Consider the following 17,687-nt stretch of genomic DNA (forward strand, 5'->3'; position numbering starts at 1 on the left):
CCACTCCCCAGGTAAGCTGAAAGGTAGGCTCGCTGCAGCCAACTTTCACCCCAGCACCCGGCTCCAGGGGCTCAGGGAGAGGTCCAGGGGGAGGGCTGGCGGCCCCCACCGCTGCCTCCAGGTCCTGCACCCCGGGGATTAAATGTGTCTGTCTCAGTACCCCGAGGATAAAGGACAGAGGGACACTATGCCGGGCTACCTCCGAGTCTGCATGTGGCTGGGCAACGTGATGGACAGCAAGAATCTGCAGCTGCTACACAAGGGCGAAGTGGTGGTGTACGCAGAGACGGTGAGCGGGACTGGGAGCCAGAGCCTGCGGGAAAGAGGCCGCAGGGACCACACAGCAAGGCTGGAGTGGAGCCTGTAACCAGGGGCGGAGCCGTGGCCGGGGCGGAGCCTGAGCGGGGCGGAGCCTAGGTCTAGGGGGCGGGGTAGAACTGGGGGCGGAGCTTAGGTCATGGGCGGGGCCTGAGAGGGGCGGGGCTTAAACTGGGGTTTGGTAGAGTCTATGAATGGGCAGAAGCTTGGCTGGGGAGGAGCCGCGGCCGGGGGTGGAGCCTGTGAGGGGCGGAGCCTAGGTCTGGGAGCGGTAGAGTCTATGAATGTGCAGAAGCTTAGAAGAAAGCGACTCATATGACACCCGCTCAGGGTCTCTTGTCTTCAAGTCGTCACGCGTGTGTGAGGGACAGCTGAGTGGGTCTCTGGAGTGGTCTTCCCTGCTGGAGGTTGTGGGAGTTTAACCTCGTTAGTTTAGGGAGTGGCAGGTGAACCAGGTTCAGACTCCTGGGGGCCGGTTGTCCATCACTCACATAGTAGCTAGGCCCCCTGCGGGTCTCAGCCCTCCAGAAAGGGAAGGCGGGGATGGTCAAAGCAGCCGGAATGAGGCATCTTCTCACAGAATCAAGCAAGATGGCCCCTTCCTCCCTGGCGCAGGCCATGGTTTGGAAGATGTCAACAGGAAGGGAAATAAAGCTTGAGTTTTAAACTTTGAATTCACATAATAAGAGCTATTTTTTTAATTGTTTCTAAGTGTGTGTTGGCCAGAGAGATGGTTCAAAGGGCTGTAGCATGTGTATTGTTTTGTTTCTATTGTTATTGTTGTTTTGCTTTTTGGGTCACACCCAGCGATACAAAGGGGTTACTCCTGGCTCATGCACTCAAGAATTACCCCTGGCGGTGCTCAGGGGACCATATGGGATGCTGGGATCAAACCCAGGTCGGCCACGTGCAAGGCAAATGCCCTACCCACTGTGCTATCGCTCCAGCCCCTGCAGCATGTGTTTTGCATGAAGGAGGCCTGGGTTCAGTCCAGGTCATCATATGGTCCTCCCAGCTCTGTGAGGGGTGCAGAGCCTAAGCACCGCCGTGTGTGACCACCACACCATAAATAAAGTGTATATTGCCATTGGGGCATAGCCAGCCCTTACATATGTCATGAAGACACTGGGATGGAGGGGGGGGGGCTCAGATGTGCTAGGAGCAAGGTGGGTGCAGGCCCTGGGGTGGGATGGGGCTCCTCGGGGTCAGTTCAGTTACTGTGGTAGGAGGAAGTGTCTGAGGATCCCCTCAGGCATACACCCCTCTCTGCCCCTCAGTGGGAGAGCTCCCTTCTGAGCTTCTCACCTGTGGAATGGTGGTATGAGGCCCTAGGTGATGGGACCTGTAGGTCCTCTAACTGGGCTCAGCCCTGGTGGGCCACCCTGCTGTGCTGATGGATGGGCAGAGACAGTGCTGTGACAGAATGGGGCAAGCCAGACAAGATTGAGGATGCAGACCTGACATCTGCAAGCAGGCCTTTCCCTGGTAAATGACTCACTCCTGGTCCCCGGGCAGGGGTCACTGCTAGGGGGTGTCATCAGCCCAGAATAGGGACGGGGTGTGATCCCCATTGGCTCCTGGGGAATAGTCAGCACTGACTTCCCTTCCCTAGTATGAGAACGAGGCCATGTTCAGAGGACAGTGGGGAAAAGAGGGGCTGTACCACTGCCCCAACTTCTCAGATGTCCTGTGCAAGAAGGCCCTGCCCAAGGAGAATTTCAAGACACCCCAGGGATGGCAGTGGCAGGGGCAGTGGAGAGTGGAGCCTCAGAGGAGGTAAGGCTGGGATGTGGGCTCTCGGTCTGGGCTCTACATCACGCACCCCAGGAACTGACACTTCTTTCTCGGGGGAGGATTCATTAGCAGCAGCCCAGGGGGGCGGCCACCCAGCCACTGTCCCTGTTCCCACAGAGATGGCAGCCCCTGCCACTGCCCTAACTGCCCAACCCCACTGCCAGGCTTGCCTTGAGCAGGTGGGTGGCCAGCATAGAAGGATCCCCTCACTGTAGGGGCGCTTCAGCTCAAGGAGATGTGTTAGGGATGTGGGGTTTCGCTGCTCCCAGACTTCTCCTCGACATAGACATCAACAAGAGCCAGGTGGTGGAGGAAGTGTATGAGAACCAGCACCGGGATGCCACGGGTGCCTGGGTGCCTGCAGCCGTCCCCAACACCGATGTGGTGAGTGGGGGTGGAAGTCAACTCAAGGAGGGGGTGATGAAGGGGACAGGTGTAGGGGTGTATGCCCACCGCACTACCAGGGTGGGACCTGGGGAGATGGGTTGTACTAGCGCATGAGTCCATATGGTCCCTATCCGAGCCTGGCCCCCACCACGTGGCCTGAGCCCCCAAGATGGTGGAGAGAGTTGCTGTAAATCAGAATACGAGGAGAAGCAGATGAAGGAATAACACATTTCTTCCCAGCCCTTACCCCAGATGGTCTTGTCCCAAGGAAAGTCTGTAAGAGGCCAATCTAAACCAGCACTGGCCCCGTAGAACTTTCTATAAGGATGGAAATATTCTATTTTTTTTGTTTTGTTGTTTGTATTTTTTTTTTGTCATATATTGTGGTGCTCAGAGCTTGCCTGGTGGGGCTCCCAGGGATTATATGGGGTGGTGGGGATTGAATCGGGGTCAGCAGTGTGCAAGGCAAGCACCCTACCCACTGCCCCAAGGATGGGAATGTTTTAAACTTAATTGTCTGCACGTGAAACCCAGCCCTGAATTTTGTTTCATTCAGTAGCCCCCGGGCTGTGCTTCAGTAGCACAGGTCTGACCTGGGGGCAGTCGCCGAGAGCCAGTCATGTGACTTGTTTTAAGACATGACTGTGCTTATCTTCTGTTTATGGTAAGTGAGGCTGGCTGATTTTCATGAAGCCATGAATTCTGATTTTCCTCTAAAAAACACAATGAGGGTTGGGGCTGGAGAGATAGAGCTGTGGGGAAGGCCCTGCCAGGAGGGATCCTTGAGCCTGGAGCCAGGAGTTATCCCGGAACACAGCCAGCTGTGGACCAAGCAAGAAATAAACAAAAAGCAACAACAACAAAAACAACGTTGATGGGGCTGGAGTGATAGCATGGGGTTAAGGCTTGCTGCCTTATATGCACATATGATTCCCCCAGCACTGTCAGGGATGAGAATGATCCTGAGCACAGCACCAGGAGTAAGCCCCGAGCACCCTCAGATGTGTCCTCTCCCCTCTCCCCAAAATACACATACTCACAATTGAAAGAGTCCAGTCAGTATAAGACTTAAGTTCGTGTGTAGAAGACTCATAGCAGTGGGTTTGCTCCTGGAACGGGGCACTGGGCCCCAGGAACGTGAATCAGTGCCCAAGCAGGAGAGTAAGGCCCCCGTCTCCCCCAGGACGGACAGCCTGTGGAGACCTGGCAGAACATGAAGTGCCCAGAGGGCTGGCACATCAAGAAGAACTGGACGGTGGAGCTGAACCATGCAGTGGACAATGAGGGTGCGTGTTCAGGCCAAGGACTGAGGGCAGGACACTGGGGCTATTGGGTCCCACTCTGTCCCGGCCTCAGGGCCTTACCTCAACTCCTGGGAGGACTTCCAGGTGCAAGAACAGGGCCTCACCCTGCCCAAAAGAAATGGCCCCCAGTTTTGAGATTGGCCGTGCCCCGGTTGAAGATGGGCCATGGTCCAGTTTTCGACAGGCTGGTTGTCTATCATCTCCCAGCTCCCCCATGCTTGAACAAGGGTGGGGTTGGGGGGTTCATGTGTGGTTGTGCCATGCTCAAGGCCAACTCCTTGATTTAGAACCCTGTAAAAAATTGTCTTTTTACAATTTAATTTTTTTTTTTAACCATGTGGCCTTATGTGGGTCATGGGACATCTCTGGGTCTCCCTCACCCTTGAGACAGCAGTGAGCTGGGGCCACCTGTGGTGTCACCTACCACACCTTTCCTTTCCACTTTGGGCCATAGCCACCAGACCTCTGGAGTAGCGGTGCCCTGTTAGACTCCTGCTCTGGGGCCCATCCCTAGGCCAGTCCAAACCTCCAAGCATCAGGGCACCTGGACATCTGCAGCCCTGGTCCTGCCCCCGCAGGCTGGGAGTACGGAGTGGGGGTCCCACCATCGGGCCAGCCCCGCATCTGGAACTCAGTGGAGAAGACCTACTGCTCATGTCGCCGGCGCCGCTGGGCCCGGGTGCGCCTGCGGGACCACAGGAAGCTGAGCCCTGAGCAGGAGACACTCTCTTTTCTGCAGCTGGTGAGGCCCACCCCATGGAGAGGCTGGCAGGGCCAGGGCCAGACCCCCCGAGCCCACGGTTACTTGCTTCCTTCCCCGCGGCCACAGCCCAGGCCAGAAGAGGACTGGGAGTATAGCAACGTCGTGGGCTCCAAGTACCAGCTGGACCCTCAGCCCAAGAGCCGCTTCCGCCGCCGCTGCTGGCACCGCAGCATGGTGCCCAACAAGAAATCGAGAGTCGCACCCATCTTCCTGCTGGAGGGATCCTTGGTAAAGGCGCTGCCTCCTCACATTCTGCAGCCAGGCTCAGACACGGAGGGTGGGGGTCAGGGTGCCACAGGCACCATCTCGGGCCTGGCAGGAGAAAGGGGGGACTGGGACATGGACCTGATGGGAGACCATCCCGGGCACAGGCTTTGGATCTGAACCAGATGGCTGAGGAAGAGAAGAAAGTGGCAGAGGCCAGCCTTTCCAGAACGAGCAGCTTCGCCTTTTCAATTCGGTCAGAACCCGAGCAGCCAGTCAACCTGCCCTTCATCTACTGTGTCTTCGACGGTGAGCCCTGGATGGGCCTCCGCCTCTGAGGGCAGGGCGTGGAGACAGGGTTGGGACCCTCGGGTGTACACGGCTCCTCTCTCACCCAGAGCCCAACTACTACCAGCTTTTCTGCTATATCTACCAGGCCCGGAGCCTGATCTCCACCAACATCCTGACCTTCCAGGGTAGGTGACAAGCATCCAGGGTCACAGGGCAGGGGGTCATCTATCAGTGTAAAGGAAGAGGATGACAAAGACACAGATCATCCCTCCTCCCCCATGGTTGCTCATGGCCCTGGTTTGTGGGAAAGAACCAAGAGGACCAGGGCTGGAGATAGAGAACAGCAGGTATCGGGGTCAGTCTCCAGTACCCCATACAGTCCCTGGAGAGATCAGAGGGCAGAGCCAGGAGTAACCCTGGAGCATTGCCAGGTGTGGCCAAAACACCAAGGAAGGGTGGAGCCAAGGAGTACAGGGCCACCGAGGAATAGCTCAGAGGGCTCAGACAGCTCAGAAATAGCTCATGCTTTGCATGTGGGAGACTGAGTGACCCGAGGTGCCAAGTGGTCTCACAAGCACTGCTAGATATGGCTCCCCAAACCTAAAATAGCCACAGGGAGTACAAGGCAGAGCTGCTCTTGAGGGTTCCCCAGAGCTGTGGCACCACCCGGGAGAGTTGGAGGGGCTTCATCAGGTGGGGGATCCCTGAGCCTCAGGTGGGGAAGGAATTTGGCTGGCTGAGAGCAAACAAGCGAGGGGAGCACTGGGAGCCAGAGTATCCCTATGTGATAAGGGAGGTGAGGAGGGGTGACTGCTGGCCTGCATGGGAGCAACCCACGGGGGTCCCAGGAGGAGACAGGACTGGTTTCAGGGGCATCACATGTGGCCTTGTTTGGGGGGTGCTGGATGCTGGTCTGGGGAGGCTGAGGGGTATCTCCTGTGTCCGTGCACCCACACATTAGGAGGGTCCCGGGGCCAGGGCACCCACTGACCCACCAAAGGACCGCCTTATGTGCCTCAATGTCCTGAGCTCCTGCTTGGGGCCACTGAGCTCCCTGGGCGATGCCCTGAGAAGTGGACATGGATGGAAGCAAGTGACCAAGGGTCCTGGCGATTTGCTCATTCACTCAGGAGCTAACATTGAGGTGACTGGTATCGGGGGTGTCGGCCGGGACCTCCCCATGTCCCAGTCCAGTGCGGCAGCAACCAGAGGTGAGACACGCCTGGCTGAGGGCTCAGAGCAGCACCCCACCCCCCCTGCCAGGGCCCTTCGTCCGGGCGGTCTTCCTCAACCACAGCCAGTGCACGCAGACACTGAGCAGCTCCACCGTGCCCACGTGGGCCCAGACGCTCATCTTCCACCACCTGCTCCTGAACGAGAGCCCCCGGGACACCCAGGAGAGCCCCCCACTCGTGATTCTGGAGCTGTGGCAGCATGACTCCCAGGTGATGGGCTGGGGGTGGGTTGGTGGTGTTGGGTTCCACAGAGCCCGTGGCTGGGCTCTGGGCATCCAGTTGATGTGAAATCCCGCCCCCCCCCCACCCCCTGCTCTCCAGGGCAGGGAAAGCTTGTGGGGACGGAGCATGTGTGTCCCGAAGGTTTGGCTGGATGTCCAAAACAGGATCCTGTTTCCCATGAGGTGGTGTCCACTCATCAATAAGCTGGGGGAGGAAGAGGGCGAGATCCTGGCCTCCTGTGAGCTGTTCTTGGAGACAGAGGTACTGGGGTGCCCCGCCCACCGTCCCCACCACAAGCCCCGAAGCTACACCCAAAGAAAGGGGCCGGGCCCCACCTGGGCTGGGTGCCATGGGCTCCCCAGCCTCTCTGCCGCCCTGCCACTAGCCCTGCCTTGGGCGCTGACCCTATGAGGGAATGGGGTGCAATACCACCCCTCACGCTCCACCTCCTCCTTCAGAAACTCAAACAGAAACTGCCCATCTTCAATATTCCCTGGAAGAATGGGGTCTACACTCTCCCCAGGAACATCCAGCCTGCGATGAAGAAAATGGTTATTGAGGTGATGAGGAGGTGGGGGTGGGGAGGAGATGCAGGGAGCCCGACCCTTGGCAGCTGAGCATTGCAGAGCTGTCTCTGCTGCCCCCGGGGGCCTTCTTGGTGAGCTGATCCAAAGTTTGAAGCCCAGAGTGTGTGGCCTGTTGGGAGGCAGCAGAGAAGCAGAGAGCCGCAAAGGTTCAATAGTTTATTGTTATTCATTTATTTATTTATTTTGCTTTTTGGGTCACACCCGGTGATGCTCAGGGGTTATTCCTGGCCCTGCACTCAGGAATCACTCCTGGCAGTGCTTGGGGGATCATATGGGATGCTGGGAATCGAACCCGGGTCGGCCTCATGCAAAGTAAATGCCCTACCTGCTGTACTATTGCTCCAGCCCCTGTTCAGTTATTTTAAATCCCTGCAGAGGGGCTGGAGAGATAGTACAATGGATAGGGTACTTGCCTTGCATGCGGCCAACTTGGACTCAATCCTCAGCACCCCATATGGTCTTTCAAGCCTGCCAGGAGTGATCTCTGAGTGCAGAGCCAAGAGTCAGCACTAAGCACCGCAGAGTGTGGCCCCAAAACAAAGGGCTCAGCCTTCCTTGGGCACAGAGAGGCTGCACAGGGGTAGGGGTGGGGGTGGTTCTGAGCTGCACTATAGAACTAGCCCTGGCTAACCTCCCAGTCAGCCAGCATGAGAGTGTGGGTCAGGGGGCCTTGTGAGCACCTGTGCGCCCGGCCACCTGCAGGACCAGGACATCAGGCAGGCTGGCAAACCCTGTGATGGGCCCTGATGCGGGGTCTGGACCTTGCCAGGGCATCACCCCAGGGTGCTGGGTCTCAGGCTCCTCTGGGATCCAAGTCAGCATCCCTCTAGGCAGCATAAGGGGTGCCTGCGACATCGAGGCCTCTAGCAGCCACTTTGGAAACTCACTCTGGAGAATCAGAGAGGCCAGACCAGGTGCGGGTGGGGAATGACCACAAGGACAGGGGCCAGTGGGGCTGGAGCAATAGCACAGCGGGTAAGGCGTTTGCCTTGCACGCGGCCAACCCAGGTTCGATTCCCAGCATCCCATATGGTCCCCTGAGCACCGCCAGGAGTAATTCCTGAGTGTAGAGCCAGGAGTAACCCCTGTGCATCGCCAGGTGTGACCCAAAAAGCAAAAAAAAAAAAAAAAAAAAAAAAAAAAGACAGGGGCCAGGGACAGAGGGACAGTCTCCAGGCCAAGAGGACAAGCCGGGACCTGAATGGGGCAGGGTCCTTGGGACTCCCCCAGAGCCCCCTCTCTTTGCTGGCAGATTCTGGCCTGGGGCCTCCGGAACCTGAAGGATGCGGGCTCCCCCCAGCTCCTTGTGGAGTGCTGGCAGGAGACCCTGCAGACACGGCCCATCCCCAACTTCCAGACCAACCCCAACTTCAATGAGCCCATCCTCTTCCTCATGCTGGTGTGGAGCCTGCCCGCGGGGGAGGAGTGGGGGGACGTGGGGGCGGGGGGGGCACGCAGCCTCACCATAGTCTGCCTCGTGGCTGCAGTTCATGCCCATGGAGGAGTCCTACATGACGCCCCTCACGCTGAAGGTGCTGGACACCCAGAAGTACGGCCAGCGCAGTGTGGTGGGTCAGGCCACAATCAGCTCCCTCCAACCCTACATCTGCGATCCTTGGGCTGCTGACTCCGTGACCCCAAAGCTCCCAGGTACGGCCCTTCCTCCCGGCCCCGCCCAAGCAGCCAGCACATCGGGGGAGGTCCTGGCTGCCCCTCTCCTGAGACTCCCCCTTGCTTTCTCTGCACAGTGCTCTCTCTGAAGAGGCTGACGGTGAGTGAGGCTGGCCCGCCCTCCTCACTCCTCCCCTCCTGCTTCCCCACCCCTCTCCCTTCCACCCCTCCTCTCCCTCCTCCCCCCTCTCGTCTCCCACACATTTGTTCCTGAGGGGCCGTAGACCAAACAGCTCACACTTCGCCATCTGCGCCAGGGTGAGGTGTGATTAACTGTACGCCGGAACTTTGCAGCATGGCCTCCCCAAACTACCACTGGCCAAGTTCTTTAGGAATCTTGAGAACACAGCAGGGACCCAGAGTGGTAGTCGGGAGGGTAGAGTGCTTGCCTTGCGCACAGCCAACCCAGTTCCATCCCCAGAGCACCACCACCAGGAGTGATTCCAAAACACAGAGCCAGGAGTACTCTTTGAACTTAATCGGGTGTGGTTCAAGCACCCCCCACCCCGCCCCACCCTGCCAAAAATGCAATCTTGATAGCAGAGCAGATGGGGGTACGACCCAGGCACCAGCACTTCCCAAGTCTCCCTTCCTGCTCAGTCAGGGTTGGTTTGCATGTTTCCATCATTTTTGTCGGTTTTTTTGGGGGGGGAGTGGGTGGGTGGGGTGGGGTGGGGTGGGTGGCACATCCATAGTACTCTGGTGCTGCACCTGGTATAGTTAGGAGGTTGCTCAAGACGGGCTCTGGGGTCCCCAGGTGCAGACACATGCTATCTCCCAGGCCCCAGCACATGCTTGGAGCAGTAGCTGTCATGCGTGAACATGGAGGTGGCTGGGGCCACTCTGAGCAGACCCACATTCTGATGGACCCGGTGGGCTTGGGGTGATACTCTTGGGACGTCCGAGCCTCCCAGAGTTCACGCTGAAGCTGTGGGCGAAAAGAACCCCTTCTGTCTCCCTCGCCCCCAGGCCCATACGGGGAGATCCCCAAATTCCAGGGCCCCTGGGACTGGCAGAGGGGCTGGGCAATGAGCCCCCCTCACTCCGGCTCCCCACTGCTCACGGTCTGTCTTGCAGCTCCTCGGCTACTTCTATGAGAAGTTTTGGTCGAAGGCCAGCAAAGCCCAGGTGAGGGAGGCTCTGCCTGGGAACGCAGACTCGGGGCAGGCGGTGTGGGGCAGGGCCCAGGACCCTCTCCCCACAGGACAATTTCGAGTACGACGTAGACTGGTGGAGCAAGCTGTTCTGGGCCACAGGGATGGGCCAGCAGACCCCGGAGTACAAGTACAAAGACTTCTTCACCCTTCAGGTTGGGAGACCCTCCAGGGAGCTGGCACCTAGCACTGACCCCTGCCATGGGGACAGCCCGGCCACCAGTGGAACAGACACTCTGGGGATGGACCTGGGGGCTGCGGCAAGTTGGCCCCCTGTGGATCAATGGCCTGGCCTTTGCCCCCCCTGCAGGTGTACGACTGTGAGCTAGAGGCGGTGCCTGCCTTTCAGGGCCTGCAGGACTTCTGCCAGACCTTCAAACTCTACCAGGAGGAGCCCAAGGCCGACAGCCCTGCCGTGGGGGAGTTCAAGGCACGCAGCCCCCCGCCCCACATTGCCTAAGCAGCCTGCCCCGGAGCCCTTCTGCTCCTAGAAACCCCCACGTGGGTCCTGGCTTCCGGTGGTACTTCTCAACGCTGGGGCTGGGAGCACCTGGAACATGGTTTGCAGGGGCTGGGGCAGGCTGGGAGCCAGTCCAGCAGCAGCAACCAGGAACTCCCCCAAGCCTGAGTGCAGAGCTACGAGTACCTGAGCCCCACTGCGCGTGGCCCAAAAATTAAAAACAAAACCAAAAAACAATGAATTGGGGAAATAGGGGCAGCAGAAAATGGGGGACCTAAGGATTTACTTGTGGTGACCCTAGGGCCTTCCTCCCCCTGCCTCTGGCCTGTGCTTAAGACGCGCTCTGGCAACCAGCGCTCACCTCATGACCCGGGGGCCTTGCCCGCACCCCTCCTCCCACAGACCCCTCATGCCAGCCTCCACCCGTCCTCTCCGGGGCATGCCGGACACCTCCTGGAGAACCTTACTGAGGTGGGTGGCACAGCCAAGCTGACAGCCCCCGACCCTCTTGTGTGTCCCCACAGGGCCTTTTCCGTATCTACCCCATTCCGGAGGACCCCAAAGGCCCCAGGCCCCCCCGCCAGCTCCGATTCCAGCCCGACAAGGAGGATTTCCCCCAGGAGTGCCTGGTGCGGGTGTACATCGTCCGGGCCATCAACCTGCAACCCCAGGACACCAATGGTCTGGTAAGGAGCAACTCCCCCGCTCACAGCCCCTCGGGGGCCCTTTAGACTGCCAACTGCTATTGGGTGTCCCTCCTGCCCTCCTGAGCCACCTGGATCCCCCATTTCCTGTCCTTCCCTGACTCCTGACTCCAGTGTGACCCTTACGTGATCCTGAAACTGGGAAAGATGGTACTGGGCACGCGAGACAAATACCAGCCCAACACCCTGGACCCCATCTTCGGCACGTGAGTCACTCCCATTCAGCAGGTCCTGCTCTCCTCACCATGCCTGGAGAGAGCTCCAGCTCCGAGCTCCAAGTTTATAGTGGGAAGCCTTCCTCAATCCGGGCACTCGGCAGAGGGGAGACGGATGCTCCCCCACCTTCTTTCTCCAACACTCTCTGGGGTTGGAGGTTGGAGTCCAACGCCCATAAGACCTTACTTCCAGGGCCAGGGAGACAACTCTAAGTGGCTGAACACATCTGGCACACAAGAGGCCTGAGTTCTCTCCCGGGAACCCTACACCCTCAGAAGATCTCCTGGGTGGCCCTGGTGGCCCCTAAGCACCCAACTGTGAGGTGTGCAACAAGCACGACCATGAAAATTCCTAACTGCACTCCCCCTACCTAAAACACTGCTTGGCGTGGCCCCTGGTTAAAAAAAAAAGTATTTCTAGCCATAACTGGGGGCTGGCCATTGTGCATAAAAGTCATCATCAGGCTCTGCCCCCATATTCACGGGGATTAAGCAGAGGGTGGAGCACAGGCCCAGAGACAAAGATGCCAGGGAGGAAGGTGGCTGGTAAGAGGCCCCCAGTCTCCCTCTCCGACGCCCTTGCCCTAGGATGTTTGAGCTGAACTGCACCATCCCCCTGGAGAAGGACCTGGAGATCCAGCTGTACGACTTTGACCTGTTTTCCCCCGATGATAAGATCGGAACCACCATCATCGACCTGGAAAACCGACTCCTGTCTGGCTTTGGAGCTCGCTGTGGGATCCCCAAATCCTACTGCCTGTGAGAGAGAATCAGCTGGAGAGGGCAGGAGAGAGTCCCAGTGCCCTCGGCCCTTGCCAGGGCTGCACCTGGGAACCAGGATGTTTCCCGTGCTGGCTCTGCCCGCCTGCTGCCTACCAGCCACCCTGTTGCTCACCCCAGTTCTCCCCTCTCCCTGCACATGCCCACAGGTCGGGGCCCTTCCAGTGGCGTGATCAGGTGCCCCCCACTGTCCTCTTGGAGCAGCATGCCAGGCGGAAGGGGCTGTCTCGGCCCGTGTTCAACATGGAAGAGGACTTGGTGGTTTACAGCGGAACAGTGTTCAAGCTGAAGCACTTTGGTGAGCGCCGCCTGCCATGAGGCCCGGGGAGTGGGCGGCCTGCCTGGGAGACAGGAAGACTAATGGCACTTACTGCTTCCCCCCACCCCAGAGCCGAAGACCCCTAGTCTGCCTTATCTGGGGCCGAAGAAAGAACGCCTAGCCCTGCACGTCTTGCGCCTGCAGGGGCTGGTCCCCGAGCACGTGGAGACCCGCACGCTGTACTCGGAGAGCCAGCCGGGCATCGACCAGGTAAGAGACTGTCAGCGCTGCCCCCAGAGAGCCGGGCGCTCGTTCCTAGGGTATAGACCAAGGTGAGGGGGGAAGGCGAAATCACACATTCGCCCTTGTGCTGGCCTTGGAGGTGAGCAGGCTGCATAAATGGTGACGGCAAGAAGTTTCCAGGGAGGGGCCGGAGCGATAGCACAGCGGGTAGGGCGTTTGCCTTGCACGCGGCCGACCCACCTTCGATCCCCGGCATCCCATATGGTCCCCCAAGCACCGCCAGGAGTAATTCCTGAGTGCAAAGCCAGGAGTAACCCCTGAGCATCGCTGGGTGTGACCCAAAAAGCAAAAAAAAAAAAAAAAGAAGTTTCCAGGGAGGCACTTCAGCGCCAATGGAGAAGGTGCCCTGCCAGCTCATGCAAACACTGCTTTAGTCTCCTCTGGGTCAGAGGTGTAGATATTACAATTTTGGTTTGGCTATTATTCTCAGGTTGTGTTTTCTTTTTTTGTTTTTTTGGGTCACACCTGGTGATGCTCAGTGGTTACTCCTGGCTCTGCACTCAGGAATTAGTCCTGGCAGTGCTTAGGGGACCATATGGGATGCCGGGGATTGAACCTGGGTCAGCTGCATGCAAAGCAAACGCCCTACCCACTGTACTATCACTCCGACCCCCTACAGGTTGTGTTTTCTCCCTCACAATAAACCCCAGAGAGAGGGAGAAACTCACTCCAATTATCAGCTACCTTCCAGCCATCCAGATGGCTCATGCCAGATTTCTCAAACTCACACCACATTCTGGAGACAAGTTCTGTCCTAAGCATGTTTTTCAAACCATTCACAAGTCAAAGAGCTCAACAGGCTGAGAGCATGCTATAGCATTCCCCTGGGTGCCCCAGAGTACCCAGGGCACTGCTAAGGACAGAGCTAGGAGTAGCACCTGAGCACTACCGTTCCCATGAACTAAACCTGTTATCTCTCCTGGGGTCAATTCCCAACTAGATGGCTTGAAAGAGGGCATTTCTTTTCCAGGGTGAGTGGTGTGTGCTTGTCCTGCCCTCTTCCTCACCATTTTCATCTTCCTCAGACCTCAGTGATCTGCGGACTGTTTATCCTTAGGATGTGTTTATAGAGCATAAGAGGAAAAGAGGCTTGGGAGTCTAGATTCTTCATGGTCAGGGCTATAAGGCGTGAGACGCCAACCTCTCCCAGTACCCCAAAGAAATAAGAGGAGAGAGAGAGCACAAGGGTTAAATCTCTTGCCTTGCACATGGTCAACCTGGGTTCGATCCCCAGCCCCAGAGGGTCTCCCAAGTGATCCCTGAGCTCAGAGCCAGGATTAAGCCCTGCGCATCTCTGTTTGGGTGTGGTCCCCAAACAAAAAATGAACAAGTAGGGGGAACTGATGGACAATTGCTCAAGTTCCTCCACTCACAAATGTCTCACAGATACATCCTGCCCTCACTGTGGGCAACACAGTTCCAACAGACTTTGGTACCTGGGCCAGGGCTCCCCAGGCCCCCATGCCACCAACAGAAGCCAGCAAACCAATCCATCTCCACTGTAGGGAAAGGTGCAGTTGTGGGTGGACCTCTTCCCCAAGAAGCTTGGGCTTCCTGGTCCTCCCATCAGCATCAGTCCCAGAACTGCTAAGAGGTGAGTGACAAAACACCTCCCAGTCTCTGCGCAGCTCGCACAGCCTGCCCGGCCCAATGCTCCCGGGCTGACACACGGTCACGCTCTTCCTCCACGGGAACTTTCTTCCCTTGGCCCCCCTCCTCACTCCCCAGTGAAGCCTGACTCGTGTGGGCATGCAGGGCCCAGGGCTCCTCCCCCCTGAGGCTGCAGTCACAGAGCTAGTTCTAGGGAGGCCTGAGAGCTTGGTGACTGCAGGTACGAGCTGCGCTGCGTTATCTGGGAAACGGCCGAGGTAGAGCTGCAGGACATCAGCAGAATGAGTGACATCTACATCAAAGGGTGCGCGAGGGCTGGTACCCCTGCACATCCCCGGGCTGTGACTCCCAGGGGTCTCCCTTTCCCCAAGGGCTCAAGCAAATCCCACCCCCAGGTGAAAGGCCTTTTGCCGCAGGTGGTTATTTGGGCTGGAGAAGGACATGCAGAGTACAGATATCCACTACCAATCCCTGGGGAAAGCCGACTTCAACTGGCGCTTCATCTTCCCCTTTGACTACCTGCCAGAGGAGCAAATGTGCGTCCTAAGCAAGAAGGTAACAGGCCGGGGTGGGTGCGCTCCTGCCCCCCCACGCCCTTCCGGGAGACCTGCAGGCTGCCCTAGTGCACGTGGAAGGGGACTTCAGATGAAACCCTCCACTGGACAGCCTGCGGGCTGCAATGGCACCAGAGACACTACAGGCAGGTCTGTAACACACCCTCCGGCCATCCTCCAGGATTATGTCTGGAGCCTGAACCCCACATCACAAAAGTTCCCAGCCCGGCTCATCATCCAGGTCTGGGACAATGACATCATCTCTGCTGATGACTTCCTAGGTGAGACCCTGCCTGTGACCCAGGACCACAGGACAGGGCACGCCTTCCTGCTGACGGCATCTCTCCACTCAGGGATGCTGGAGCTGAATCTCTCCAACATGCCATTCCCAGCCAAGAAAGCCATGCAGTGCTCCATCAGGTTGATGGAAAGTGACCCCGTATGGCCCTACTTCCAACCTGAACGCTTCTCCCTCTTCAAGAAGAAGACTGTGACTGGCTGGTGGCCATGTCAGGCCCTTAAGGGAGATAAATGGTACATGTCGGTAAGTGCCCAGGGAAGGCGTCCACCACCTGGGCTGTCATGGGTCTTGATTCTCAGATTCTCTATTTTCCCTCCTGGTACTGGAGAGGGTGAGCTCAATGGGCTGGAGCACATGCGTAGCATGTGGGAGTCCTGGGTCGATTCCTGGTGCTACACGATCCCCGGAGCATCACAGGGGCAAGCCCTGAGCTCGAAGCCAGGGATAAACTCTCTTGAGCACCATAGCTGTGCCCCCCCAAACAAAACAAGAAGCTATTCTTACTCTTTCAAGCTCAGCTCAGTCCCCTTCCCCCGCCCCTCCCCCCGACATTTTTAGGGCAAAGTAAAGATGACACTGGAGGTGCTGACAGAGAAGGATGCTTTACTCAAGCCCACAGGCCGAGGCCACTCAGAGCCCAACCAGTATCCTACACTCTATCCTCCCGTGTAAGGTTCTGTTTGCACGGTATGGGGGGCCTACAAAGGGAGGGACCAGACACCCCACTTCCACAGCTCAAATCAGGAGAGAGTAAAGAGATGAAGTTTGCGGGACAGGAACAGGCCCAGGCCCGGGCCAGTGGCAGCGGCCTCCCTCTGCCCCCCATTCTGACATCTCTGCGTGTGGACAGGCGGGCCTCCAGCTTCATCAGATGGCTTCGGGCACCTTTTCGAACTCTTAACTATGTTTTGTGGAGACGTTACCGATACAAATTCTTGATGACCTTGGTCCTATTGGTTATAGGGCTTTTGCTATTCAACTTTATCTATTCTACTCCGGTGAGTGACACTCATGGGGACGAGGAAGAGGCACTGGTAGCTCTTTGCTACCTCAGGCTAGCCAGTGCCTCTTCTCTCTAGAACTATTTGGCCATGTCCTGGATCAAACCTGAACTCCGGATGATTAGCTCTGCTAACCTAGAAAATAGTGGGCCAGGGTCTCTTCCGTCCTCTGCAGCCAGCATGTGAACCTAAGGTCTACAGCAGACTAAGTTAGACTCCCCCTGGACTCCACCTGAGTGAGAGGAGTCACCTCAAAGATACTCTCCCAGATGATCCGTCATTTTGCTTAGCTTTTCTCCTACCCAGCAGCGCTTCCTTGGGCAGCTCCTGTTTCTGTCTTCTAAGACATGCGCAGGGAGCCTGATACTCTGGGTGTTCTGTTCCAAAATCACTTTCAACAAGGAGAGCAGAGTTGTAATTTTCCTGAAACTGAAATAAACAAGTTTTATAATATTGCTGCCTTATAATTTGGGGGTGCAGTGGTGGACGCTTGGAGCCATACGGAAGTCTGAAACCTCCTGTCTTCAGACAAGACTCCTGGGAAAATAGTGCCTCTCTCTGCACCACCTTGAGGCCTTCGGGTCTCTGCCCAGCAGAGAGGTTCTGAGTCAGTGGGACGATGGAAGGACAGGGGACTTAGGAGAATAATGCCCCTATGGGACGGGCAGGCCTGTTCCTACCTGGGACCACGGGACAAACAGACAAGTCTCAAGCTGAGTGCAAAGCCACAGCGTGGGCCAGGCACCTCCTGCACGTGATCAGACCAGGGGTCACATGCCCACAACTCTAGAAAAGCTCCAGCTGGCACAGCTGTTGTCCTGCACCATGTTCTCCCTAAAGCTGCCCCAGGCCTGGTGAGGGTATTTTCATGACTTCATGCCCTCTTTCTAGAAAAGCTACAGGGGAGGCTAGAGTGACAGTACAACAGTAGGGTGCTTGCCTTGCATGTTGTTGAGCCAGGTTTGACCCCCAGCATCCCATATGGTCCTCTGAGCCCACCAGGAGTTATCCTTGAGCACAGAGCCAGCAGTAAGCCTTGGACACCCTCATAGGTGGCCCCCAAAACAAAAAAATTAGAAGCCTCCAGGGGACCAGAGTTCGTTTACTAGGCTGAGTACAGGCTTTGTACACAGGAGGCCCAGGTTCACTCCCCAGCACCACACGGTCCCCCAAGGGCTGCCAGGAGTGACTCCTGAGCACTAAGCTGGAGGAGCCCCTGAGTGCCACCAGGTATGATCCCAAACCCTAAATCCTCTGGAGCACATGCTTTGCATGTAGGATGCCTTGGGTTTGATCCCAGCACTATATGGTTCCACAAGCATTGCCAAAGTAACCCCCAAGGCACCATACAGGGAGCAGTCCCTGAGCACCACTGGGTGTAGCCCCAAATAAATACATATAGGAAAATACAAAGTCCTGGGGGCTGGAGCGATAGCACAGTGGGTAGGGCGTTTGCCTTGAATGCGGCCGACCCTGGGTTCGATTCCCAGCATCCTATATGGTCCCTCAGCACTGCCAGGAGTAATTCCTGAGTGCAGAGCCAGGTGTGACGCAAAAAGCAAAATAAAT

The 17,687-nt window shown here is 57.4% G+C and overlaps 1 protein-coding gene across 1 annotated transcript in view; it reads left to right on the plus strand.

Moving 5' to 3' along the window:
- Positions 1 to 16,304, plus strand: part of FER1L5 (fer-1 like family member 5) — a 54,682-nt gene extending 38,378 nt beyond the window's left edge. The window contains 29 exon segments of the mRNA XM_055121326.1: positions 158 to 289; positions 1,931 to 2,094; positions 2,382 to 2,496; positions 3,683 to 3,785; positions 4,382 to 4,545; positions 4,633 to 4,794; positions 4,938 to 5,079; positions 5,169 to 5,246; positions 6,325 to 6,506; positions 6,618 to 6,779; positions 6,977 to 7,078; positions 8,358 to 8,504; positions 8,593 to 8,760; positions 9,854 to 9,904; positions 9,981 to 10,085; positions 10,241 to 10,360; positions 10,915 to 11,076; positions 11,209 to 11,300; positions 11,898 to 12,068; positions 12,239 to 12,387; positions 12,479 to 12,618; positions 14,157 to 14,245; positions 14,483 to 14,566; positions 14,679 to 14,817; positions 14,998 to 15,097; positions 15,170 to 15,360; positions 15,676 to 15,785; positions 15,968 to 16,115; positions 16,197 to 16,304. Of these exon segments, the coding sequence (XP_054977301.1) occupies positions 158 to 289; positions 1,931 to 2,094; positions 2,382 to 2,496; positions 3,683 to 3,785; positions 4,382 to 4,545; positions 4,633 to 4,794; positions 4,938 to 5,079; positions 5,169 to 5,246; positions 6,325 to 6,506; positions 6,618 to 6,779; positions 6,977 to 7,078; positions 8,358 to 8,504; positions 8,593 to 8,760; positions 9,854 to 9,904; positions 9,981 to 10,085; positions 10,241 to 10,360; positions 10,915 to 11,076; positions 11,209 to 11,300; positions 11,898 to 12,068; positions 12,239 to 12,387; positions 12,479 to 12,618; positions 14,157 to 14,245; positions 14,483 to 14,566; positions 14,679 to 14,817; positions 14,998 to 15,097; positions 15,170 to 15,360; positions 15,676 to 15,785; positions 15,968 to 16,115; positions 16,197 to 16,304 (3,780 nt within the window).
- Positions 16,305 to 17,687: the final 1,383 nt, after the last annotated feature.

Source organism: Sorex araneus, chromosome X, assembly GCF_027595985.1.
Source record: "Sorex araneus isolate mSorAra2 chromosome X, mSorAra2.pri, whole genome shotgun sequence".
Lineage (NCBI taxonomy): Eukaryota > Metazoa > Chordata > Mammalia > Eulipotyphla > Soricidae > Sorex > Sorex araneus.